Source organism: Lacerta agilis, chromosome Z (genome assembly GCF_009819535.1).
Source record: "Lacerta agilis isolate rLacAgi1 chromosome Z, rLacAgi1.pri, whole genome shotgun sequence".
In the NCBI taxonomy this organism is placed as follows: domain Eukaryota; kingdom Metazoa; phylum Chordata; class Lepidosauria; order Squamata; family Lacertidae; genus Lacerta; species Lacerta agilis.
In genome coordinates this window covers 13,253,458-13,279,421 of record NC_046331.1, presented here as the reverse complement: position 1 = coordinate 13,279,421, position 25,964 = coordinate 13,253,458, and the positions used below count along the sequence as shown (strand labels likewise).

The 25,964-nt window shown below is 47.0% G+C and overlaps 2 protein-coding genes across 3 annotated transcripts in view; one reads left to right on the top strand and one right to left on the bottom strand.

Annotated features, from left to right (window-relative positions):
- Positions 1 to 13,545, bottom strand: part of DDX31 (DEAD-box helicase 31) — a 65,970-nt gene extending 52,425 nt beyond the window's left edge. The window contains exons 1-9 of one of the 2 annotated variants that reach the window (XM_033137479.1): positions 13,237 to 13,545; positions 9,132 to 9,379; positions 8,553 to 8,628; positions 6,989 to 7,032; positions 5,858 to 5,928; positions 4,829 to 4,893; positions 4,348 to 4,392; positions 2,792 to 2,833; positions 971 to 1,035 (exon numbers count right to left, since the gene is read on the bottom strand). In XM_033137479.1, the coding sequence (XP_032993370.1) occupies positions 971 to 1,035; positions 2,792 to 2,833; positions 4,348 to 4,392; positions 4,829 to 4,893; positions 5,858 to 5,928; positions 6,989 to 7,032; positions 8,553 to 8,628; positions 9,132 to 9,379; positions 13,237 to 13,347 (767 nt within the window). In that variant the 5' untranslated portion in view covers positions 13,348 to 13,545. Of the gene's footprint in view, positions 1 to 970; positions 1,036 to 2,791; positions 2,834 to 4,347; positions 4,393 to 4,828; positions 4,894 to 5,857; positions 5,929 to 6,988; positions 7,033 to 8,552; positions 8,629 to 9,131; positions 9,383 to 13,236 lie in introns of both variants that reach the window. The other variant, XM_033137480.1, reaches the window with a different exon arrangement.
- A 942-nt stretch (positions 13,546 to 14,487) lies between these two features.
- On the top strand, positions 14,488 to 25,222 carry GTF3C4 (general transcription factor IIIC subunit 4). The gene is made up of 5 exons (XM_033137225.1): positions 14,488 to 14,921; positions 17,899 to 19,722; positions 21,621 to 21,751; positions 23,533 to 23,621; positions 24,406 to 25,222. Exons 1-5 carry the CDS (start codon positions 14,502 to 14,504, stop codon positions 24,468 to 24,470), a joined length of 2,529 nt encoding a protein of 842 aa, XP_032993116.1. The 5' UTR covers positions 14,488 to 14,501; the 3' UTR covers positions 24,471 to 25,222.
- Positions 25,223 to 25,964: the final 742 nt, after the last annotated feature.

Here is a 25,964-nt window from a genome sequence, read left to right as displayed (position 1 = left end):
CACTTTCTTACTGCAAAATGGCAACATAGGAAGCTGCCTTATACAGAGGTCAAATCATTGGTTCAAGCACAGTATTGTTTTTGTTGATTGACAGCAGTTCTCAAAAATTTTAAGCAGGGGTCATCCCCAAACCCATCTGGATTGAACCTGGGACCTCCTGCATGCAAGCAGATGCTCTAGGACTGTTGGTGCAGTCCTTCCCTCTTAAAAAAAGCATGGCATGGTTCCAAACAAATAGGAAGCTGTGTTATACCTAGTCAGACCATTGGTCCTTCTAGCTGAGCATCATCTAGGGTTTCAGGCAGGGCACATTCCCAACCGTACCTGAAGATGCTAGGGATTGAACGGGGGACTTCCTGTATGCAAAACAGATGCTCTACCACTGAGCCATAGTCCTTTCCTCTAAAAAATAACTTCCAAGATCCCAGTTCTTGTCATTCTGAATAAGAAGTCGCCTTATACTGAGTCAGACAATTGGGTTCATCTAGCTCAGTATCAGACACTGAGAACATTCCCAGTCCAACCTGCAGACTGAAAAAAGGACCTTCTGCATGCCAAACAGATTCTCTGCCACTGAGCTATGTTCCTTCCCTGTCCCATCAGTTGAGCAAACAGAAGAGCTTGCAAGAGACCTGGGTGGAACAGCAGATCTTTTGGGGGGGGGGAGGGGAGCGGAGAAGAGTAGAGAAAGAATCTTACACACACCGACAGGGATCACAGGCTAAAGAAGCTCATCAACATTTTACAACCAGAGAGAGAAAGATGAACACACTTCCTGCTGGCTCAGCTGTCCATTTTTTGTAAGATCCACAGTGGGGGGTACTCACAGCCTGATCCAAAGTCACTCTCTCCCCACTAATAAAAAAAAGGCACCCTGGGAGAGAGAGAGTGACAGATGAAAGGGACTGGAGGAGAAAGAGTGAACTAAAAAAAAATAACCCCTACAGGTTTTATGAAAGTGATGTCCTACCTGGCTTTCTCAGACTTTTTCTTCTCTCCTCCCATCAACACGCCAGGAACAATCCAGGTAAAGGGCTAAATGGAAGAGGGGGAAGGAACGAAGAGTGGTGGATAACTGAAAAAGTGGGGCACTCACATTTCAAACCAAGTTGCAAAGGCAAGGAGTTCGACAATGAGTGACAGGAAGCAGACAGGCTTTCCTTCGAAAACAAAAAAAGTCCAGCAACACCCCAGTGGTCTTCTTGCACTGACTCCTGCATTGGCCAGGAGGGGTGGACCACAAGATTGCTGAAGTTCCTTTTGACTCTTATTATTAGGTGTAGGGAACCTTTGGCCCTCCTGCTGCTGCTGAACTACAACTCCCATCAGCCCCAGCATGCATGGCCAAAGATAATGGGGGCTGTAGTACAGGAACATCTGGAGGGTCAAACACCCCCCACCCCACTTGCTCTCTATATATGATCCACATGCCATCTGCAAAGCTCAGGGGAGAGTTGGATATGTTCTAGCAAACCCCTTCAGTTCACACAGCTTAAGATAGAAGGGGCACAGGCCAGGACGTGATACGAATCAAGTGGGTGCCCTAGAACGTGATCCAGAATCCTCAGGGGTTATTTCAAAGCAGTGGAGACTGGCCCATTAGGATGATAGGGCAATGCCCCACTAATCTCAGTCTGCTCCCAGACAGTCCACCCATTTGCCTTCTCCCTTACAACCCGTCCAGAGGTGGTGGCCCTGGCTGTCAGCTTCTGCCTCTAGTGTTGCCCCTTGTAGAATAATGTAAGCACAAGGCACTTATCCACAGAGGAGTGTCTCTGCTGCATCTCTGTATGTCACTGATCTAACCTGTGCTCCTTTGTATCAGCAGGCACAGCCAGTACACACAGAGATGTGAAGAGCCAGGCAGTGGTGGCTGCTGGGATTGGTAGGGTGGAAGGCAGAGACAGAGCCTAAGACAGGCAGAGCCAACTAATTCAAGCCCCACCTCCACAATCTTCCTCCTGCCAGCCCTCACTGCCTGCCCTCTTACTTTCATCTAGCCTGTCGGCTTCCTCCTCCTCCTGGGTCTTCATTTTGCCCTTTCAGAACTTAGCAGGGAGGAGGATGGGATCAAAACTAAAATGAGTTGCCTCTGCCTCCACATACTGTTTGGGGTCCCTGCTTTCTGGTCCAACTAGTCCCAATGGGCACCAGCCACCATTATTTAGAGGACAAGTCAATGCGGACAGGATCCCAACTTTTGCCCATAATGTTGGTCTTGTAAGGAAGTGATGCTAAATGATGGCTTAATGTTACATGAACCCTTCACCACAAAACAGCACAGTTGATCACCTATGGCGAGCATGCATTTGCCTCCAAGTGACTAGGGAACTATTGTAGGTACACATACAGAGAGACACATGCACCCATTATAGTTCTATCCTGGGCTTAATACATTACTATACATTAATACACTGCTATACAGAGGCTGTGCAATATCAGAACCATTGCTAAACATTCTATTGGGCAGGCATGGCCAATGTATGCTGAATTTGACCATTCAGAAGCCCCCATCCCAAGACAGAAGGGGAAAGCTGAAGAGGACTGAGGAACCTCTGGCTACCTCTCTGCACCCCAAGCTTCTCTCCAGTTATCTCGTATCTCCTTCTCTAAACAGTATCTTCAACCATGGGTCTCATGACACCTGTGGACCACAACTTCCATCATCCCTGAATATTGGCCTAAGCTGGCTGGAGATGATGGGAGTTACAGTCCAACAACATCAGGAAATCAAAGGTTGAACAACACAGAACTTAAAATGACTCTTACTTCCCCAAAAGTAAATATTTACCTTTAACAGTTTCTGGACAGTTTCAAAGCTCTGCAGGGCTAGCTGGAGAAAAGAAGGGATTAAATCAAATTAATACACATTCAGACAAAACTTGCATTAAAACATCATTCTCCTTTGGCATAAACCAGTGGTTTTCAACCAGTGTGCTGTGGCAACCTGGGGTGCCTTGAATGATGGTCAGGGGTGTCGCGGGCAACACTGGTCTCTGTCCCCCTTTCCTTCCCTTGCACAGCTGTTTGTTGCAGCAGCCCTGGCTACAAGCTCCCCAGGCGAATGGTGGCTCTGGGTTGACAAAGGGGTGCTGGTTGCCAGGAGCTGAGGAGTCCTCAGAGTAAGCAAGTAGGTGAGGAAATCCAGGCAGCCACCAGCCTTGCTGTTGGGAATGAACAGACAATTAGGAGGCCGGACAAGCAGGCAGGCAGGTGCTGTGCTGGCCTTTCTTGTGCTTGCTGTGTGCAAGGCCTGCCTGGGAGCTGAGTGCCTGGTGCTGAAGGGGAGCCTTTCCGCCATGCAGGCCCAGCAGCGCCCACTGCTGCCACCCAAGGTAAGGTGCTGGCCCCATGTTAACCTTTGGTCAATCTCTGATGGGCCACTAAGGCTGTGAGCATCCTCTTCCTAGGCCCTTGTGGGGTAGTGTGAGGAGGCACCTCTCCTTGGAGTGGGGGGTGGGCAGCTCAGAGATCAAGGGCGGTAACAGTAGCTGCCCGGAGGACTCCCGAGGAGAGAGGGAAAGAGGCTGAGGGAACACTCCACAAAGGTGGGTCTTCAAAAAAGGGTGAGAGGCTGACAGCTCTGCATGCAAGGGGTGACATAGAATCATAGAGTTGGAAGAGACCACAAGGGCCATCCAGTCCAACCCCCTGCCAAGCAGAAAACAACATAACTGGACTCCTGACAAGCACAGGGTGCCACAGAAGGAATGGAATTGGTCAAGGCAGCCATGGACTCAAAAAGGTTGAAAGCCATTGGTTCTCTTGGTATTGTTGTTGTTTGCATTTGTCTGTCTCAAGAGACAATAGAAGAATGTGCCATAGGGGGTAAAGTCAAACCATTGGAGAGTTACGGTGCCTGCTATGACTGTAGAGTCCAATTTGAGAGAGACATGTGTGGGGCCGCTGAAGGTGTCCTGTTTCACTAGTGCAGATGAACCATGGCATTTCTTCTTTCTGCACTCCTTCCACTCCTTGTATACCCAGTCAGGCCATTGGGTCCAGCTAGCTCTACACAGTCTACACTGGCTGGCAGCAGATCCTCAGGGTTTCAAGCAGGGAATCCTTCCCAGTCCTACCAGGATCTGTTGGGTATGGAACCTGGGATCTTCTGCATGCAGAGCAAGCACTCTCTACCACCCCTTCTTTCTTTCTCCCCCTTCCCCTTCTCCTCACCACTTCTCTCTCCCTCCTTCCCCCCTTTCAACCACCCCTTCCCTCTCTCTGTGCCACTCTCCTTGTTACCCACATGCAATTAGGTTGAAGGCTGCCTGCTGCCCCCTAGCAACATTACTAACCATAAAACTGGTGTGGTTAGAAGTTAACCACAAATCCCCAGCAACTTACCTCCCTGGTTGGGACCAGTACGAGAGCATACGGACCATCACTACGCTATGGAAACAAGAGGCGTAGGGTAAGTGGCAACATTGGACACAGAGGAACAAGAGAGAGAAGGGAACGAACCCTTGTCATCTTTGACCAACCCAGCATGCCACAATTCCCCGCAGTGCCAGAATCTGCTTGGGTCTCTCTCTTTTCTCACATTGTGCTTCCAGAAGAGCTTTTTAGGGGCTATCAGAAAATCTCTGAGGGAGCCACAAGTCATGCCAATGAACACAGCCTTTTAAAACAGCAAGAATCCTCCCATAAGTGAAAGGCGCAAGAACAGCAGTCCTTGGTCCTGGGGGGGGGGGGGGAGATGCTCTCCACCTTAAAGACATCACCCAAGGTGGTTGTCAGAATTACTGATAAATATGAAGTGGTTGAGAAAACCTGCTAATTTTTTTTACCAGGTGGAGAGAGAGAAAGCCCGTTTCAACACACCCACCTGTATTTTCGGCTCTGCTCTTTGCAAGGCCTGTACTAGAGGGATTCCGTAGGCCAGAGTTTTACCTTCGGGAGAAAATATATTAGATTTTAACAGCCATAAGCAAAACTGTGTGTGGGGTAAGGCACTGTTGCCTTCTACACCCAGAGCATAGGCCTTTATAAAAGACCAATTTCACACATCTCCTCATTCTTCAGATTAGGAGTGGGGAACCCTCTTGATGTTGTCAGACTACAGTTCCCATCATCCTCAGTCTGTTGGCCATCCTGGCTGGGGCTGATGGGAGTTGGGAGTCCAACAATGCATAGAGGGAAACAGGTTCCATAGCCTCCCCCCTGTTTCTCTCTGTCTCTCTTGGGAATGTCTCTTCTAAATAAGAGGCATTCTTTCATCTTTTGCATCCATCTATCTCTCAAGAGGTGCCACCACACAACAAGATTGAGTCCTGACAAGTGCAGAACAAGTATTTTGTGGCACCTGTAACATTGCCAGTTCCAGTGATTGAAGTGGTTGAGTGGGAACATATGGGGTTGACTCAACAGAACTACAGATGCTGTTGGACTCCAGCTTCCATCTTCCCTGGAGCTGACAGGAACAGCAAGTTCCCTGTCCCTTGCACCACTGACACTTTTAGCCATTGACACGCCATGTCAAAAGTGGCTTCCCAAATCTAGCACAGAGCTTGCTCGCTTGCTAATGACATCACCACTGTTCTTTCCCCATGGTGGGCAAGAATCAATCAATTGCCCTACTTCTGTTAGATCCCTGAGACAACAAAGTGCCCACACAACTGACCATCACACAATGCAGTACAACCAAAGGGTCACTTTACATAAGGTGCAGGGAATCTTTGACTCCTCCACATGTTGCTGAACGACAACTCTAATAGTCCCTGCCTAGTAGCTGGAGGGCCAAAGGTCACCTACTACTCCTTTATACTATATTTAAAATTATTTGTAGCCCCCCTTTTAAAGCAAAGCCCAAGCAAGCAGCCTACATACACACACACAACCCCTCCCCCACACTTACCAGAACCTGTCTGCGATCTCACCAGCGCATCTTTTCCTTGCAGTAGTATGGGAATAGTTTGCTTCTGAACACTTTTGCAACAAAAAGGAGAAGTTAAGAAAAAACATATTTTAGGTCAAAGTCTTAAGAATGTAACAGTTGCTAGTTCACCTAATAGTGCTGGCTGGTCATTAGTGTAAGCTAGAAAGATGCTAGTTCAGTCATTTAGGTGATATCTAATTAATAGTTAGATAATAGTCAATGAGATAATAGTCAGTCTGTTAATTAATTGTCAGTTAATAGTTAAATAATAAAATCGTAGAACTGTAGAGCTGTAAGGGACCACAAAATTAATCTAGTCCAGGCATAGGCAAACTCGGCCCTCCATTTGTTTTGAGACTACAATTCCCATCATCCCTGACCAGTGGTCCTGTTAGCTAGGGATGATGGGAGTTGTAGTCCCAAAACATCTGGAGGGCCGAGTTTGTCTATGCCTGATCTAGTCTAATCCTCCACAATACATAATAGTTGGTTAAGTAACTAATATCTGTTAAGATAATAATAGGTTAACTAAATGCTGTGGTGCAGCAGTGGGAACCTCCAGTCTGGAAAACAGAAAGGGTCCCAATTGCTGTGGCTAAGCTGTTGATGGGTAGCATGCAACTCCCTTATGGAAACAGCTGAACTGGCTTCCTGTTTGCTTCCTAGACCAACCCAGAGTGCTGGTGATGACTTCTAAAGACATTTATTGTTTGTAACTGGGGTGTCCAAAGGACCATGCGCCTGCCTATTGAGACCATTCTCCAAGCTCCTCCTGTGTGTTCCAACATCCCCAGGAATACACCCTGTTGGGACCTAGGACAAGACCTTCTCAGTGCTGCACCCAGGCTTTGGGGCTGAATCTTAAGAAGAGTTTGCCAGCCATCCAAAATTCACATTCACTAGATATCCCCGACTTCTAGTATCACAAAATTCACTTCCTCCACACCATGTAGAATTACATATTTATCATGTCTCTTCCAATTTGCCTTTTCTCCAGACAAAAATGAATTTGATTAATTGATTCGTTAAGTCATCAAACCCAGGGAAGTCTCTAGGCAACTTACAATAAAAACTTCTATTCATGCAATAATTACACACCCACACACTTACCTGGTCATGCTAGATATTTTTAAGACAGAGATTAGGGTTGAAACCTGATGGGGAGGCAGAGACAAAAATAAAACATTTAGGGCATAACATGTTTGATCCTAGAATAGGACAGAAATAGCCAAACCAATATTATGTCAAAAATGTTAAAACAGAGAGCAGAATGAAGAAAAAGCTACAAGTATTTTAACGGGAACAGTCAACATTAGGGGAAAACTTCTAAAGCATGGGTAGGCAAACGAAGGCCCAGGGGCCGGATCCGGCCCAATCGCCTTCTAAATCCAGCCCGCCGACGGTCTGGGAATCAGCGTGTTTTTACATGAGTAGAATGTGCCCTTTTATTTAAAATCCATCTCTGGGTTATTTGTGGGGCATAGAAATCCATTCATTTCCCCCCCCCCCAAATAAATATAGTTCGGCCCCCCATAAGGTCTGAGGGACAGTGGACCGGCCCCCTGCTGCAAGTTTGCTGACTCCTGAGTGTAATAGCTGTTTAATAGTGGAACAGACTGCCTCAGGAGGTAGTGGGCTCTCATTTGCTGGATATATATATTCTGAAGTTGGGTGGTCATCTCTCCAGGGATAGGGAAGCTTTTAGGCCTACAGGACCAGACATTTTGTCTGCCTCCACATCTGTGGGCCAACTATGGCAGGTGAGTGGGAGCCTAAAAAATGCTTCTTTGCCCAGTCGACACCAATGCACTGCCCCACAGCCTCTGACACAAAGCTACTGGTACGAGCTGCATGCAGCCTGAAGCCTCCGACACAGCTGCCAGTACGCTACAAAGAGGTAGCAGAACTCAGTTCCAGTGAGTTCCAGCCTCCCCAAAATCCCTGGTAACCTCAGATGATTGACGGGGGCAGGGCGGGGGGATCCCATCTATCTGCCACAGTTTTCACAAAAGGCATTGTTAAAAATGAGCTTAGTACCCCTTTCTGTTTTAGCTGCAGTTTCAATGCAAGCCACTTTGTACTAAAAGAGTAACATATGATCTCAGGTTTGGAGTAGGCATGTGTAGCCTTGCAGGGAAAATTTGGCTCATGGGACAAAGGTTCCCCACTTCTGCTGTAGATGCTGCATCCTGCAATTCTGATCCTGCATTAAGCAAAGGGTTAGAGTAGATGATCTCCAAGCTCCCTTCTAACTCAATGATGAGAATGATCTAATTCCGGGGAACAGAGGAAGGGAAAGGTCCAGCAAACCCACCCCACAGGGAACCTGTGGCTCCTCATGTATTTAGTGGATTCCAACTCCCTTCAGCCACAGTCAGCAGAGCCAATGGTCAGAGACTGTGGGAGCGCAGCAACCTCTGGAGAACTGCAGATTCCCCATCCCTGGACCAGATAAAACATAGTATCCACCCTGTGATCTTCAGATACAGGGCGGTATAGAAATTTAATTTAGCACAACAACAATTCCAAATGAAGCAGCTGGCCCCCTCTGCACACCAAAATAGCATTGCAGACATTATAAATAATGCTTTAGTGCTGTATGCTGGGAACTGAACAGGAACTTTTGTAAAGTTGCATTGTATCTTTGAGGAAAGGCATTTAATAAAGTACCCACCAAATGGGGATGGAGGCCCAGCTGATCAAAGGAGTCTGAAGTGAAAACTTTCTCCTGCACTTGCTTCACCGATGTTCTGTGGAAGGAATTAATTTATTCAGTCGCAACCTTGAAACATGGCTAAAAAGGATGGTTCCAGCTCTGTAGAAGGGAGAGCGCTTCCAGTGTGCTAGAGGTACACCAAACCTAGGACAAACATTTGTGGCAAGGGCCATGGGCACTTTGGTAGGGCAGGGTCAGAGGCAAAAGTAGGCAGAGCAATTTATGTAGTATTATTATTGTTGTTGTTATTTTGTTAACCTTTGTAGGCTACTTCTAAACACACTCACACATTCCTCTCCACCCAGACAAGCAAGAGTCGTTATCACAATCCAGCCTGGCAAAGGCATCAAAGGGGGCTGTAAAGAAAGACCAGTTAAGGGTGTGGCATAGAGGGTGTAGCTAGGGAGGGTGGTATACATGAAACTCCTAGGGCCAGACAGACAGGCCTGGAGGGCCACATTTTGCACCTAGGCATGAAGTTTTCCCTCCCTGTGGTTACCCACATTTTATCAGAAAAGTGGAATTAAAAATAAGTACCTCTGAATGTCTGGAATTTCAGGGTTGTTTTTGAAGAGGCAGGAAGTCTTAACAAAAGGTCTGTTGCTGCTGGCGTCACTGTCCTTTGCATCAGTTAAAGGCTTCTCTGAAGGGGACTTTGGCAACCCTGCTTCTTTGATGCCACTTTTAGCTTTCTTCTGTAGTCTCCTGGTTTGGGGCGAAGGTGGAGCTGGCTTCCGCTTTAGTGGAGTCCCTTCCTGGGGGCATTCAAATTTTATTTGCCCAGACTTAAGGAAGAAAAACAAGATGAAACAGGGGGACAGATTCAGCAACAAATGTCGGAATGAGCCTAGGCTTGTGTGGTTCCCACCTCCCATGTGGCTGGGACTTGGCACTCAGAAGATTTTGCTAAACCATATTTGTCATGGCATTTGGACTGACAAACCATGCTTCATATTAAGTATGGTTAGTTTCAAACCAACAACTTCAAACCATTGTCTGAGACAAGATACTTCTAAATACCAGTTGCTGGGAATCACAAGTAGGGACAGTGTTGCTCATGGGTAGGCAAACTAAGGCCCAGGGGCCAGATCCGGCCCAATCGCCTTCTAAATCCGGCCAGCAGACAGTCCGGGAATCAACGTGTTTTTACATGAGTAGAATGTGTGCTTTTATTTAAAATGCATCTCTGGGTTATTTGTGGGGCATAGGAATTCATATATTTTTTTCAAAATATAGTCCGGCCCCCCACAAGGTCTGAGGGACAGTGGACTGGCCCTCTGCTGAAAAAGTTTGCTGACCCCTGGTGTTGCTGTTTGTGCTCAGGCCCTGCTTGCAGGCTTCCCATTGGGGTGTCTTGGTAGGCCACTGTGAGAATAGGATGCTGGACTAGCCTGATTGAGCACAGCTCTTCTACTGTTGTGTTGTTATAGTTACTGAATCTGGCTCACTTAAAACCAAGGGTGGGCAGACTTCTGCAGGGCTTTTTTTAAAAAAAACACAAACCCTGAAATTCACCAACCAGGGCCTGATACAAAAGGCATAAAATTTATTTTGTGCTCAGGAATTTGTCTTAAGTACTGGAACTTAAACTAACTTCGCAATCCTGCCACATAAAAATCCATGCCCCGGCTCCCTAGAAATCTTAATTATATTTCAGCAGTATAATGGGGAAGGGAAATTTATTAATTATGTTATCGCCACTCAAAGCTCTCCTAGTTTTGGGGGCATTGCCAGGACCTATCAGAGGCCAGTAAAGCCCCACATTACTTCTAGCTTTTCAGGCACCACGTTATAATAAACACTAGTGGTTTCAGCCTGTTAAAATAACGGATGCTAGAACATATGTGGTGATTTTTTTTTAAAAAAACTCACTTTTAAAAAATATTTCTTCTTTTTTGTGGGGGGGGGGGTTTAAGTTCAATTTTTATAAAATTGAGGTGCCTCTTGAGCTCCTTCTCCTGCTCTGTGGGGCGGGCTGTCACACGGCGGCTGCAGCAGGTGTGGGAGCGTGGTATCCCTCTTTGGCCTCTGGAGCGTCGGCACTCCACGGGGCGGGCTGTTGTACGGCGCTCCCTGGCCGCTAGTCCTCGGGGCCCCGAGTCAGATGGCGGCTGCAGCAGCCAGGACCGGTGCTAGGGCTTCTGGCGCCCTAGGCAAGACCATTCTTCTGGCGCCCCACCCCCCCCCAGCCAAAGCCTGCTTTAGCGGGAGGTCGGGGGTGGTGGAGAGGCAAGAAGCGGTTTCTCCACTTTAGCGGAGAAGCCACTGTTTGCCCGCCCCGCCCCCCTGCCAAAGCCTGCTTTAGCGGGAGATCGGGGTGGTGGTGGAGAGGCAAGAAGAGGTTTCTCCGCTTTAGCGGAGAAGCCACTGCTTGCCCGCCCCGCCCCCACCCCCTGCCAAAGCCTGCTTTAGCGGGAGGTGGGGGGGTGGACAAACCCGGAGCCAGCCACCCCTGCACGCACGCACGCCTTGCCCACCTCCACCCCGGGAGCCCAGAGAGTGGGAGATAGAGGCGCCCGAGGAGGGGAGGCGCTCTATGGCTGGCGCAGGCCCTCCCCGCCAAGGGCTTAGCCTCACCAGGGACGGAGAGGCGGCAGAGCCAAGCGCAGCGTCCGGGCTTCCCTCCCTCCTCTTCCCCGTCTCGGAAACACAGAGAAGCCGCGGTGTTGAGGTTACCAGGCAGCGGCTGCCGAAGTGCTCTAAGGGGGAGCAGCCTGAGCCTAATTCTCTCGCGGCTTCTCGCCCATGGCCTCCTCGGGGGAAAGATGGCAAAGCCGGGGGATCGTCTGGCCGATGCGCCGCGCCAGGAGGAGGCGGAGACGGCGGAGGATCCTGGGCAGGCCCGCGGCGGCGGGAAAGGCCTCCTGGGGCAGGTACAGAGCTTCTGGGGCTCCTACGGGGACGGAGAAGCGGCGGAGCCGAACGGGGCGGCCGGGCTTCCCTCCCCGTCTCGAATACACGGAGAAGCCGCGGTGTGGGCCGCTCCCGGGCCTCTAGGACTCGGGGCTCTTGTTGTAGCGGCGGGAGCGGCAGTGTGGCCTCCCTTCTCGTCCTCTGGAGCGCCGGTGTTCTGATTCAACCGCCCAGCTTCAACTGCCGCCGCTGCTCCCGGCAGTAGTGCAAACCCAGAGACACAGGGACTGGACGCAGAGACACTTGGGTTTTATATATATACTAGTGGTTTAAACCCGTTAAAATAACGGGCGCTAGAACATTTCTGACACAAAACCCAAGGTTCTGAAGTGCAGGGACCAGGGCAAACCATGTGCTCCCTACACGGCCAGCCTCTGGAGCGCCAGCGTTCCATTTCAACCACCGCTTCAACTGCCGCCGCTGCTCCCAGCCCGATCTCTCTGCTCCAATCCCTGTGTCCATGGGGCACATGCTCAGTAGCGCAAACCCAGAGACACAGGGACTGGATGCAGAGACACTTGCGTTTTTTATATATATATATAGATGGCCACAAAAGGATTATGACACATGCAAACAAAATACCAATATTTTTAATTTAGCAGATGCTTTTCTAGTCTTTTTCTGTGATATGAAATCATTTTTGAAGAAAAGAAACCTTAGTTTCATGCAACATCACTGTTGATATTATGTACAGAACAAAATCTTGCACTGCAGGATATTGGACCAGATGACCCTTGAACTCCCAACTATGATTCTATGACACTACTATATCAGTTAACAAAACTTGTACGTATTTTACGAAATCACGTTTCTTATTTGCTTAGATATACAGCTATAAGATGAGTGTGTCACAATTTATTTGCTGCTTTTATATCCCATCTTTTCCCCTCCAAGGTGGTGTACAGTATTCTCTCCCTCCTTGTTTAATCCCCACAACAATGCTGTGAGATAGGTTAGTCAGGCCAAGAGGCAGTGACTGGCTCCCAAGTCATAGCAGAGAAGAGATTTGAACCTGGTATTCCAGGTCCTAGTCCAACACCTTTAAGCACTACACCACACTGGCTCTCCAATATGATCTAATTCATATTGAGGAACTTTTCAAATTCCCCAAAAAACCAAGTGTCATAATGTGAGCCCCACCCCCATTGAGATTGGTGCCCCAGGGCCAGATCACTGCACTTAACACCACCACTGTACAACTTGTGGGAGCAAATCCCATAATTTAATTGTGCCCTGTGTGAAAAAAGTCCTTTCAGTCTGCCCTGAATCTCCCACCTTTCTGCTACTTTGGATGATCCCAGGTTCTAGTATTGTGAGAAACGGAGATAAACCCATTCTCCACAACATGCATAATTTTATACACCCCTACCATGTCCCCCCCCCTTACTCAGCCTTTTCCCTTAAATAAATTAGCCTCAAATGTTGCAGGCTTTCAACTCTACGAACTTAAATCAAAGACGCTGTATGTACTTTTGTAACACAATAAAATCTTAATAAAACCATTAAAACATGTTGCAGCCTTTCCTAATACTAGGGGAGTTCCTCCAGCTCCTTGATCATATATATATTTTTAAACATATCACTCACCCACATCCTTACTCAACTCCCACCCCAAACTAAAACGCCCCAATTGAGGTAGGTACAGGAACTGCTCCAACTCCATTCACTCTGGCGGCCCCCTTCCCCCCAAAACGCTTTCTCCCTCACCAGCAACCTCAAACAAGCATACCTTTTTAGCCTTGCCATGCTGTGGCTTTGAGGCTGTCCTCTGCTGAGTGCGGGGCTGCAAACCTGAAGGAGGCTGGCAGACGTTGATGAACAGCCCCTCATCGCTTTCCATGGCTGGTTGAAACGAAGCACTTCTGACAGGGAGTTAGGGGACCCAGAAACCGATTTAATACCAGGCTTTTAGGGGAACAGCAGTAGTAACTCCCAATACAGACTCCCAGAGTTTTGCACACTTGAGTCGTTACCCCACCAGCACCCACGTGCGTATGTTGGAAGGAGAAGGACCCCAAACATAGGTGTCTAACAAGATCCCTTGCAGAAAAGCGGAGGTGTACAGTAGTCATTCTGTGTTAGGAAAAGTTATACATAATCGTGAATGTCTTAGTCTTTAAGGTGCCGTTTTTCCTGTTTGAATCGTGTTACTTAGGTTGCGGACACACACACAAAAACATGATAATAGCTGTGGTCTTTATTCCCCCCCCCCGCGCTTTCGACAATTGAAAGGTGTATTTTTAGGACCTATCTTATGTGATTCCAAGTACTTTTTAACATAGCGTTTTAATTGATATAACCTGTCCTAGAACCTGAGGCTGGTGGTCTCATAAATGATAACGTTAATAATAGAGCCGGTGTGCTGTAGTGGATCTACTGTAGTGTCGGACTAGGACCTGGGAGACCAGGGTTCAAATATCGCGACTCGGCCATGGAGGTCACTGGGTGACTTTGGGCCAGCCACTCACTCTCAGCCTAACCTACCTCGGAGGGTTGTTGTGAGGGCAAAATGGGCAGAAGGAAACGTAGGTGAGGTATAAATAAAAGCAACATAAAATAATAGCGTAACCTAGCAACGCCTGAATAGCCCCTCCTTTTGTTCTCTACTTTTTTACGCTGGTTTTCATATATTTACATCGCTTTGATAAAAAAAAAAACACGAGTAACAATAACAAAAATTAAAACTAATACTTGGTTAAAGCCCCCCAGAGATACTAAACAAAATAAAATACCTTCCTCTGCTAAGACCAAAAAACACCTGCACTCTCAAAAAATCCAAATTCGTTTTCTCAGGCACCAAATTAGACACCCCTCGAACGGATTCTCCCTCCCCACCATACACGAGAGAGATAAACTAAGGTCCTTCCTCGCAGGCCACACTACGCGCGGCGGCGCATGGGCGCTCTGTGCTCGGATGGTGGGCAGTGACGGTTGGCCGCGGTGGAGCGTCGCAGGGGGGGGGGAGGGTCGCGCGGCCTCTAAGGCGGCGACAAGATGGCGGCAGCGTTGGCGGCTGAGGGAAACTCAGCGGTGGAGCCGGCAGCGTCGCCGCTGACAGAGGGGAACGACGACGACGAGGCCGATCCGCCTCAAGAAGAGGGAGAGGAGGAGGCGGAGGAAGACGACGAGGCGGCGGGACCGAGCAGCGGCGGCGGCAGCGCGGGGTTCCGCTTGACGGCGGTGCGTCGCGAGCCGGCAGTGCGGCTGCAGCACGGGGTGAGCGGTGTGGAGCCGCTTGCTTGGTCCGAGGACCACCGCGTGTCGGTCTGCACAGCCCGCAGCATCGCCGTCCTGGAGCAGCTCAGCGACGTCCAAGGCGGCGGCGGAGGAGGAGGAGGAGGTGGAAGCAGCGGCGCTGACCTCGTCATCCACCGCACGGCCGTGCCGGCCCCCGCCGCCGCCTGTCACCTCAAGGTGGGGAATGGATGGCGACCGCTGCAGGGTGGGATGGGCGGCCGCGTCTAGGCATGCACGGCGTGTGCATGGTCAACCAGCGGAATCCACCGCCACAGGATGCGGAGGTTTGTCTGTTTTAAAGGAGTTCTCTCTCAGTAGGACTAACGTTAAGCGCAGCCTGTACTCTCAAATGACATAGAGTTGGAAAGGACCCCCGTGATCATGTAGTCCAAACCCCTGCAATGCAGGAATCGCATGCAGACCTTGCTTTTTTTTTTTTTTTTGCAAGGGAATCAAGGTAGCTTAACATGGTTCTTCCACTCTCTGCTTAATGAATAAAGTTAAATAAGTAAGCGACCCTTATTCTCACAGTAATCCAGCATGTTAGGTTAGGCAAAGAGAGACAGAGGCTGGCCCAAAGGTCACCTAATGAGCTTTATGTGGCTGAGTGATGATTTGAGTCTTCCAGATCCTAGTCCAGGGTTAGGGAACCTCAGGCTCAGGAGCATGAATGTGGCCTCAGGCCCTACTCAATCTGGCCCTTGGAACTCTCCCTAGACCACACCCCCTATTCAGGCCACACCCTCAGATATCCTGCTCCACACTCCCCCCCCCCTCACTGAAATGTGCCTTCAAACTGCCTCTTTCTTCCCTGGGTAGAAAAGTCAGGTGCTTGAAACCTGAAATTTGAATGGCTGGAACATGCAAAAGTGTTGTTGTAGCTGCTCTGCCCACTTGTCCTCTGGCCCCATCTCCACTGCCATATCCTCCCTATGAAGGGATGAAAAAGGTTTCCTGCACCTCATAGTCCAACCACTACACCACATGGTAGGTCTCCTGGTAGATCTCTGGGTGGTTTGCAATAATGCTGAAAGGATTTCAGGTGTTTTAACAGCAGCAGTGAAATGAGTCCCACCCTTTGCTACTACTGAAACGAAAAAAAACTTTGGGTAATCAGAAGTGGATTTTGGGGTGAAAAGTTAGGAATTCTTTTCATTTCCGGACTCAGATTTTCTTGTGCTTGTCTTCCACGTCGTAGTTAGTTTGGTTGATTAACTCAGAGTTCTATTTTTTTTTAAAAAAAAAACCTAAAACAAAGTAGATCCCACAAACCTGAAGTCTGTGCACCTCTGTGCTTCACATATCTAGAACAAGGCATGGCTAACATGTGGAACTCATTGCTGCAAGATGTGGGCATGACTGCTAGTCTCATTCATGATTGGGCGTGGGGAGAGATGGTAAGAGGGCTCTTAAATGAAAGCCAAAGTCCCTCCCTCCTGCTCATGTCAAATGACTTTTAGTCAAATCAAGAATGGGAAGCTTACTGCTCTCCATATTTTGCTGGACTACAGGTCCCATCATCCCTGATAATTTTCCATTGTTGCTGGGACTGATGGTGATAGGAACGCAATGGCTTCTGTTTCCAGGCCCTCTGGAAACAATCACCTTCTGAACAGGTTTTGTTGGTTGGGAATACCAGGCAGGGCCTTTTCTTCAGCAGCTCACTGGCTGTAGAATTTGCTCCCCAAATAGGATTAGATTGGACCAGTCCCAATTGACTTAGGCAGGTAGCTAGAAATGTTTTTTATTTCATCTGATGTTCAGCAATGGCTGATTGGGCGGTTGATATTCTCCTTCACTACACCAGTTTGGTGTAGTGGTTAAGAGCGGCAGACTCGTAATCTGGGGAACCGGGTTCGTGTCTGCACTCCTCCACATGCAGCTGCTGGGTGACCTTGGGCTAGTCACACTTCTCTGAAGTCTCTCAGCCCCACTCACCTCACAGAGTGTTTGTTGTGGGGGAGGAAGGGAAAGGAGAATGTTAGCCGCTTTGAGACTCCTTCGGGTAGTGAAAAGCGGGATATCAAATCCAAACTCTTCTTCTTCTTCTTCTTCTTCTATTCTCCTTGCCTTTTTAGTCTCTGAATGATTCTGTTAACAGTTCCTTAGTTGTTGTACTGATTTTCAGTGTGTCACAAACTGCTTTGGCCTAAAAGGTGGCATAAAAATGTTTTTTTTAAATGAAAAAAGATTATTAAAAGAAAATAAATTTGGGTGGCCACTGTTGACAGAAAGCTTAACTCCATAGACTTTTAGTTCAATCCCGCTGACACTATCTTACTTTCTGACAAGGACTGGACAGATTCATGGAGGATAGGGCTATGGGGTCATGATAACTGCCTCTGAATATCGGGTGTTGAGGACAAACAGGAAGGTGATTGTCTTCATAGTCTACTTCTGAGTGTCCTTGGCTTGCTTGCAGCAAGAAACAGAGGGATGTATCCAACTTAGTTCTACTTAAAGTAGATCCCCTAAAATGAATGTATTTTAGTCCTATCTGCTTTTAGGGATTTGTTTTTTTTAAAAGCAATCAAACAGGGTATTAATTTTATGAGATAAATAAAATATGAAATAAATATATCAGTTTCAGTGAGTGTTCTGAGTAGAACTAAGTTGTAATACAATCCAGAATGCTGAATTGCATGGCATTGGGTCTGTCTGATCCAGGAGGGCAATTGCTATGTTGCTCATGCCCTAATTGTGGGCTTCTTGTAAGCCTTTGGTTGACTCCTGAGGGAAAGAGAATGTTGGCCTAGATAGGCCAAGGTGGCCCAACATGCAGCCCAAGGGCCACGGTATAAAAATTTGGACTTCCCTAAGATAGGCCTCAATCTAATCTTACTGGGTTGCTCTTACGGTATTTATGCTAGTGTTCAAAGCTGTGGCAAGAGCTTGCTTGATCAGATGTTTGCACCAGTATTTGATAAAATAGGCTTTTGCTAATAGTAGCTCATTTATATACCTTTAAGCTGCAATTATTATTATTATTATTATTATTATTATTTATTTGTACCCAGCCCATCTGGCTGGGTTTCCTTTATTAGCCTTTATTATTATTACTATTATTATTATTAGTCTTTATTATTACTAGCCTTTATTTTGAACAAGCTAGTAAAATGTTTGTTATTTTTTTAACATACTGATTCTTTTTCAGGTTGGTTCCAAAAAGGAAGTTGCTGAATGTAAGGAAAAGTTTGCCAGTTCTAAGGATCCAACCATGAGCCAGACGTTAATGTTGGACAGGGTGTTCAACCCCGAAGGGAAGTCGCTGCCGTCCATGCGAGGCTTCAGATACTCCAGTTGGTCTCCGCTTGGCTGTGATGCAAACAGCAGGTGCCTCCTGGCAGCATTAACCATGGACAACAGGTTGACCATCCACGCTAACCTTGACAGACTTCAATGGGTGCAGTTGGTTGACTTGACTGAGCTCTATGGAGAGCGTCTGTTTGAGAATGGCTACCGGCTTTGTAAGGGTGAGGGTCCCAGGGTGGATTTAGGGGACTTCTCTGAATTCCAGAGAAGGCACAGCATGCAGACCCTGGTGCGCATGGAATGGTCTGGAATCTGCACCACCCAACAGGTGAAGCATAATAATGAGTGTCGGGATGTGGGCAGCGTGCTGCTAGCCGGAATCTTTGACAATGGCAATATTGCTATCTGGCAGTTCCAGCTCCCATTTGTGGGCAAGGAATCAATCACCTCTTGCAATACTATCGAGTCAGGAATCACTTCCCCCAGTGTATTGTCATGGTGGGAATATGAGCACAATAATAGGAAGATGAGTGGTCTAATTGTTGGGAGTGCTTTTGGACCTGTTAAAATCCTCCCCGTCAACCTTAAAGCAGTCAAGGGCTATTTCACCCTCAGGCAACCAGTGGTTTTGTGGCAAGAGATGGACCAGTTGCCTGTACACAGCATCAAGAGCATTCCTCTCTACCACCCATATCAGAAATGCAGCTGTAGCTTAGTGGTGGCCGCAAGAGGATGCTATGTGTTCTGGTGTCTTCTTTTGATCTCCAAAGCAGGTTTAAATGTCCATAATTCACATGTTACAGGGCTCCACTCTCTCCCAATCATTTCCATGACAGCAGACAAACAGAATGGGACTGTCTACACATGCTCTATTGATGGGAAGGTCAGGCAGCTGATTCCCATCTTCACGGATGTTGCATTGAAATTTGAGCACCAGTTGATAAAGTTGTCTGAAGTGTTTGGCTCTGTGCGGACTCACGGGATTGCAGTGAGCCCATGTGGAGTGTACCTGGCGGTAGTGACCACAGAAGGCATGACCAGTGGCCTCCACCCTATCACCAAGAACTACCAGGTCCAGTTTGTGACCCTTAAAACATTTGAGGAGGCAGCAGCTCAGCTGCTAGAATCATCTGTTCAAAACCTTTTCAAGCAGGTTGACCTCACGGATCTTGTCCGCTGGAAGATCTTGAAAGATAAGCACATTCCACAATTCCTACAGGAAGCCTTGGAGAAAAAGATTGAGAGCTTTGGGTCCACTTATTTTTGGCGCTTTAAACTGTTTCTCTTGAGGATTTTGTACCAGTCACTGCAGAAGGCTCCCTCTGAGGCCCTGTGGAAGCCAACCCATGAGGACACAAAAGTCTTAATAGCACATTCCCCTGGGATGGCCAGCAGTGAAGAGCATCAACAAGACAAAGGTACTTCAAAACAGGGCAGCAAGCAGAATCCAAGCGACATAATTCAAGGAGCAGATGTAGATGATCTGGCAGATGACTCTCTTGTCTACTCCAGTGACATAGGAGGACGGGAGCGAATGGAAGATAAGCTTCTTGAAATCCAAGCTCAGATTGAAGCAGTGGAAATGCATTTGACACGGGAACATATGAAGCAAGTGTTGGGGGAAGTCTACCTGCACACATGGATTACGGAGAACACCAGCATTCCCACGAGGGGAGTCTGCGACTTCTTAATGTCTGATGAAAGTTATGATGACAGGACAGCACGGGTAAGTGCATCCCAGCATAAAAGCTGTTGGGTTGCAGTAAGATAGCATGGCTTAGTTTGCCCTATCAAATCCTGGCTTAAGATACCAGGATATGCACCAGCTTAATGTATGCACATACAGCCCCATTTCTCTCACTTCGCTCCTCTCTTTGTGCAATCAGCGAAACAACCATAGTTTCTTGTTATGTGTGACAATTCAAAAGCCAACTGTAAACCTTGGTGCATATTAAAAATTTTAAAAGATGGTCTCTAATCTGGAAAAGTCAAAGGCTACTATGTCTAGGTCATTGGTGCAGGCCTTCTGATGCCCTTCAGTGTTTATCTGTCCTTATTCACTTGGCAGATCTGGTAGCACTGACTGTGGTCCTGTCAAAGAAAGCAGGTCCCACCTGCCCATATTAGCAAGTTATAGTTTGGATATAGTTCATGAGGGTCTGCCAGAGGATCACAACTGCTGTTACTGGCTTCTGTAAATATTGTGGACTTGTTGATCTGATCTAATGCCAGATTTCATCAGGGTGCAAAGGGGAGGTGCTCTTTGCTAAGGCCAGAACTACCACAGACAACTCTGCGTCACTCCCCTTCTGTGACGATTCTAACTACCATCAACTCACCTGTCTGAGGAAAGAACTGTGTGGCAGGAGCTGCCTTGTCCTCCTGGCCTGGGCATTATCTGATCCTGAATTTGGTCTGGCAGGGTTAGGGTGGGAAAGGGTTGCTGGTCCCCCCAAGACAGGTGGCACCTGTATAGACAGTCTGTAAGGCAGAGGAGACTGCTTACTTATGCTAAACTCTTGAAGCCTACTTGTAAGCCACTTTTTCACAAATAAACTGCTTTCAAAACTTGTGAGTTACCCAGTGGTATATTAATATCCTAAATAAAATCAGTGAATATTTGTAGAAGTCAAAACATCACACTTTTCAGGAGGGAGTGCTGGGGCCTTCCCCTGCTGCTTCTCCAGTTGACATATGAATTGTAAGATCCTTGGGGCAGGCGACCTGACCTTTTGCTTATGTCTTATTTATTTACTTTCAAATAAATAAGCAGTCAGCAAGGCTTACTTGGATTCCCAACACCAAGATTGTTTCCAGGTACCAGGGGAAGGGTGCAGGTGGCCAGGAGGTTGCCATGGTGTGGGTGCAACCAGTCGGATGCCTGCACCATGTCAACCTCTCTTCTTCCTCTTGTTAACTAGCAGCAACCTTGGAATTGGGAAGCCAGACAAGCACTACCACCCTGCCCTACTGAACACTCCTGACTTCAGGAGAGTTCCCCAGCTTGGGGTACCCTAGATGAAGAAGCCTTCTCTTTTGTTTCCTTTTTAATCTGTGATGGTTGCAAAACTCTTAAGAGCCACAGCAAAATATCTTTCTGCTTGGTTGATGTGGGAGCAGGTGGTCCATAGAGCCCTGCCTCCATTGATGGTTCTACATAAATAACAGTTGTGCAGTTCCGTGGTTGCCACAATCCCGTATTTTTCTGCAGCTTCCTAAGTAGCTAAGACTTGAAACTCTGCTGACATAAGAAAGAGTGTTCAAAAATATTTTATCATGTTCTCTTGAGTGGTAACATGCGCTTTGAGGCAAAGCTCCTCTCTTTTCGATTTACCTTCAACCATCAGTTTTCTTCCAAAATGCATGGGGGGTTAGGGCAATTAAGTTCCTCAGACTACCTGAGCAGCATGCAGAGAAGTCATTCACTCTGCGTTTTGCATGCCTGAGATGCCTTTGTTGCTTTTTCATTCTGTTGTATTCCGTTTTAAGCAGGGCTTGGGCTTTTGCATCTTGTGTTCTTCAGAAAGCCCGCCTCACAACTCCTGTGAGATTTCCCCACCTTTCAGCAGGCAGCTGTCTCTTCCTATAAGTGCTGCTACTGACTGCTGCTGCTTGTGTTCCCAGGTGCTGATTGGGCATATCTTAAAGAAAATGAACAAACAGACTTTCCCAGAGCACTGCAGCTTGTGCAAAGAGATCCTGCCGTTCACAGATCGCAAGCAGGCAGTTTGCTCCAATGGACACATTTGGCTCAGGTAAGCCCAACTTCAAGCAAGCGCTGTCAGGTTCCCTTTTTTCTGATTTAGCCAAGTGGAGGGAGGGGGCAGGTGTTTATCAGTGGCTGTGAAATGCCTTTCTGCATGCCGAGGGGAGCAGAGAGTTAGAATCATGTTGATCTCTGCTTGCCTGAGAAAGTCTGCAAACAGGCAGGGTGCTTGCTTGCAAGGGCTGGAGAAGTATGGCTCTTAGGCAGACAGTTTGAAATTCCTTTTCAATGCTATTTCTGCCTGTTGGCAGTTGTGTGCCTGAGTGCCTAACTTTTGCCACTTCCCTCATTGCCATCTTGTTCACAACAGACACCAGAATGTGGTGTATCACTTTTGAGGTTCATGGGAGGCAAGTGGGCATTCAATACCCAGAGGTGTTTCCCAGCCTGTGCTATTTTGGACAGACCTGTAAATCTGCACCCACACCCACCCACCCACCGAACTGTCTTTAAAATTGTGTCAGAACTTAAAATGGTTTTAACTTTGTGCTTGTTTCTTGGTGTGTGTGAAATGTGTTTTATCTTAAGGAGCTGCCTTGGCAGCCTAAGATGGGCTGAAATGAAGGATATAGATTCATTAAATTGAAAGAAATTAGCCAAAGGGATAGGAATCTGACCATGAAACTACAAGTGCTGAAGCTGAATATTGAGCCTTTTTGTAGTATGTTACCTGCCTGTGCTAAGGTAAAACTCTGTTGGAGAATTGTTTGTAGCTGCCAGATTGATTTGAAACCTGTGGTAGATCTGACCAAATGGATTCTGTTCCACCAAAGTTTCTGCCCTTATAAGCCTTTGAATGTGCTGTTGAATCTTGGATGCTCTGATTTGAAACTAGTGTTTCCCAATTGCCTCCCTGACAGTGATGTAGTATTTTTTGATACAGTTTCCCAGTATTTTCAAAAGTACTTGTTTTAAAAACTTTTGTATACACCTAAAAACGTGTGCATAAACCTACAATGTGGTAGTCTCAAATACTGGTAGGTGGGCAATGTGGCCAGCTAATTTCAGTAAGGTGGGTAACTGGCATCACTACCTCAGATTATGCAGGATAGTTCTACCATGCCAACAGTGTTTGAAAAAATAATGTCATCTGAATCATTATTTGCAGTTACAGGTATCATTACTTGGAGTGTATTTGCTAAAAGATGCTAACATTCTGTGCCCAGGCTATCAAAACTGATCTTGAAGCCTCAGGGCAGAACAAGTGGAAATTTTGAGAGGCAAGCATATCATTGTAGCTACAGTAGTTAAATGTGTTCTTTTCCCACTTTATAGGAGAGCTGAATTATGTGTCTTATCTGCTTTCCTGCCTAGTCATGGAATTCCTATTTTTTCTGTACGTCTGTGCTTTCATTAGTTGTATTCTACATTTACATCCAACTGGTTTAGAAGAGTTTGGATCTAGACTAAGTTAGTTCATCTTAGGCCCCACTGAAATTATTGGGCAAGTTACTCATTACTTGTTCTGTTTATTCCCATGGGAGCAGAATGCAATTAATTTCATCCAGTCCAGTATTTCCTTTCTTGGTATCATTTGAAACAGGGCTAGGGAACCTATGGAGTTTTACAGAACTCCAGTTCCCAACAACCCTGACAGTTGGCTCTACAGGCTGGGACTGATGGGAGTTGGAGTCCAACAGCATCTGGAGGGCTGCATGTCCTCCAACTATGATCTGAAGGGTGGCACAGATGGCATTCTGAGAAGCATCTGACCCTTTTAACCAAAAAGGCCTTTCCATTATTCTTTTCCCACTTCTGCCACTTCTGCAGGTGCTTCCTTACCTATCAAGCCTGCCAAAGCCTGGTGTACAGAAGATGCTTGCTTCGTGACAGCATCGCCCGGAATCCAACCCCAGAAGGTGAGCTCTTTCCTTTAGACCTAGGAATGGATGATGTGGCAGAGTCTGGCTGAGTTTCTGATCTAGGCAAAGATGCAGGCTCTGCATTGATCCACCCTGGGCACCTATCAAGCATTGCTATCAGCTGGGTGAGGCCTAAACACCCCAGATATTGATTTACCTTGACCTTTTTGTTAGGTCATAGATTCTCATTTCTCCATTTCAAAATCCACTTGAGATTTCATTCCAGAAGCTGCACTTCTTGGAATGGGGAGTCATCTTTTTGTGTGTCATAATGAGACTGAAGTCATCCATGAAAGAAAGGGCAAGAAGATCCCAAGTTGCATACAATGCTGTTTCTTTGGTACAATATGTTTTGAAGAAAATCTGTGCTCCCCAATAACAGTTTGCAAATAATTACATATGTGAAGAATATTTACGACCACAGAACACTATGCTTTGTGGAGCCTCCCCCCACCCTAACCCCCAAATGATTTTCTTTAAAACACTTTAGACCAAATAAATACCGTATTTTTCTGTGTATAACATCCCCCCGTGTATAAGATGCCCCCTATTTTGGGGGACTCAAAATTAAGAAAATGGGGGGATTGCCCCCATGTATAAGACTACCCCATTTTTAACATAGATTTTTAGTTAAAAAACCTAGTCTTATATATGGAAAAGTATGGTAGTATTCTGTTTACTGTACTGTGAGGCATTTCCCCCTATTGTCTCATGACTGGCTTTCTCTTTTGTTATCGCCTTTCCTCATTAGTTATCCAACAACCCGTTTTCTTATTTTCAGATCCTGATTGGATCAAGAGGTTGCTGCAGGGGCCTTGCAGTTTTTGTGACTCTCCCGTTTTCTAAAGAACAAGATTGAGAGCCTGATGTATGTTTTTCCAGCGCACAAAGCACCACTCTAACCCTGGAAACTGCCTGAAGGTGCAAACATGTAAATTACCCAGAAAGGAACTTTTGAGTAGAAGACAGTGAGCTGGACATGCTTAGTGGTCCAGCATCCCATTTCAAACCTGAGAGGAAGCAGAAAAGCCTTCTGTTGGGAAAACTTCAGCACAGACACTTTGGAAACAGCCCTGACCCATCCCAGTTAAGCATTGGTACTTGACTCCTTTCTTTTCTTGGCAAGTAGGGTCTGGAATTGGAGAAATGTACCAGGGCTGACTCCGCACCACTCTCCAGCCTGCTTCATTTGTTTAAACCATTCAAATGTTTTAAACAAATGGTACTTGCTGTGCCAGAGACAATGAAATTTTTAGAAGTAACGTGGGTTTAAGAATATTTTTTAAAATGTCCTACATGCCCATTACATGAGGGTGAAAATCCTGACCATTTCACTCCTACATAGGTTGGCAATCAAGTCCAGTGGCTTCTTATAGGAAATGTTAATCCCTCTGTGCCAAATATGGGATGGTAAGTTTTAAAAGTCTAATCAAGCTATTTCAGCAATGGAGCATGTCACACAGGACCTCTTTTCTAAAAGCATCAGCATTTTTGATCAAACTCTTCTTGCCAGTGAATTTGTTCCCCCTTGCAGCCCAGTTCCCCCTTCTAATCGCATAATCCCCTCCCAAATTTTTGCCAGTGCCTTTTATATTTTTTAAGCAACAGTTATGCTCGCCAGGAAGTCTTCTTCTTCCTCCCATTATAGATGGATACATTATTTGTAGATGTTTGCTTCGGCAGTCAATATGTTAGAAAATGCAACCAGGCAAATGTCTAACTATCCCAACAGAGTTCTGCGGCCATTCATGAAGCTATCCAGCCAGTGAACTAACACTTGTAAAAATCCATTTTCTTCTTTCAGTTTAGCTGCTTTGGGCTCTGCTTGCAGAGAGGTGGAGTGTAAGTGTTTTAAATAGAATAAAAACATTTGCAGCTTGCTGTGGCAGAATCTACAGCTGGATCCCTCCCACAGGAGGTGGTGATGGCAACCAACTTGCAGAGCTTTAAAAGAGGATTAGACAAATGGATAAGGCTGTGTTCTTCCTCTGCTGTCAACGGCGGTATGCCTTGGAATACTAGTGGTTGGAGACCGCAGGGAAGGAGAGACAGAGGCGCCAGCTTCTGCAGGCAAATAGGGGCGTGTGTCGTGGTACATGACGTCAGGATGTTGGAGGAGCTGGGGGCAGAGCCAAACGTGGCAGCAGTGCAGTGGCAGCCCAGCTTCAATGGCCGTGTCTGCTGCTGCTGCTGCCACTGCCAGGGTCTGTTTCCCTGCTCCTTCCACTCCATGACTGGAGGAGAAGGAGGAGAAGCCAGCTACTGAAGCCACACCACGCTTGGCCACCTCTGCTGCTTTTGGACATGGAAGGCCCTCCCAAAAAAATTGGAAGGGCAAAA

Coding starts and splice junctions, on each gene's coding strand:
- GTF3C4 (XM_033137225.1), top strand. CDS start 14,502: ATGGCGGCAGCGTTGGCGGCTGAGGGAAACTCAGCGGTGGAGCCGGCA. Junction 19,723..21,620: donor ATGATGACAGGACAGCACGG/GTAAGTGCATCC, acceptor TTGTGTTCCCAG/GTGCTGATTGGGCATATCTT. Junction 21,752..23,532: donor AATGGACACATTTGGCTCAG/GTAAGCCCAACT, acceptor CCACTTCTGCAG/GTGCTTCCTTACCTATCAAG.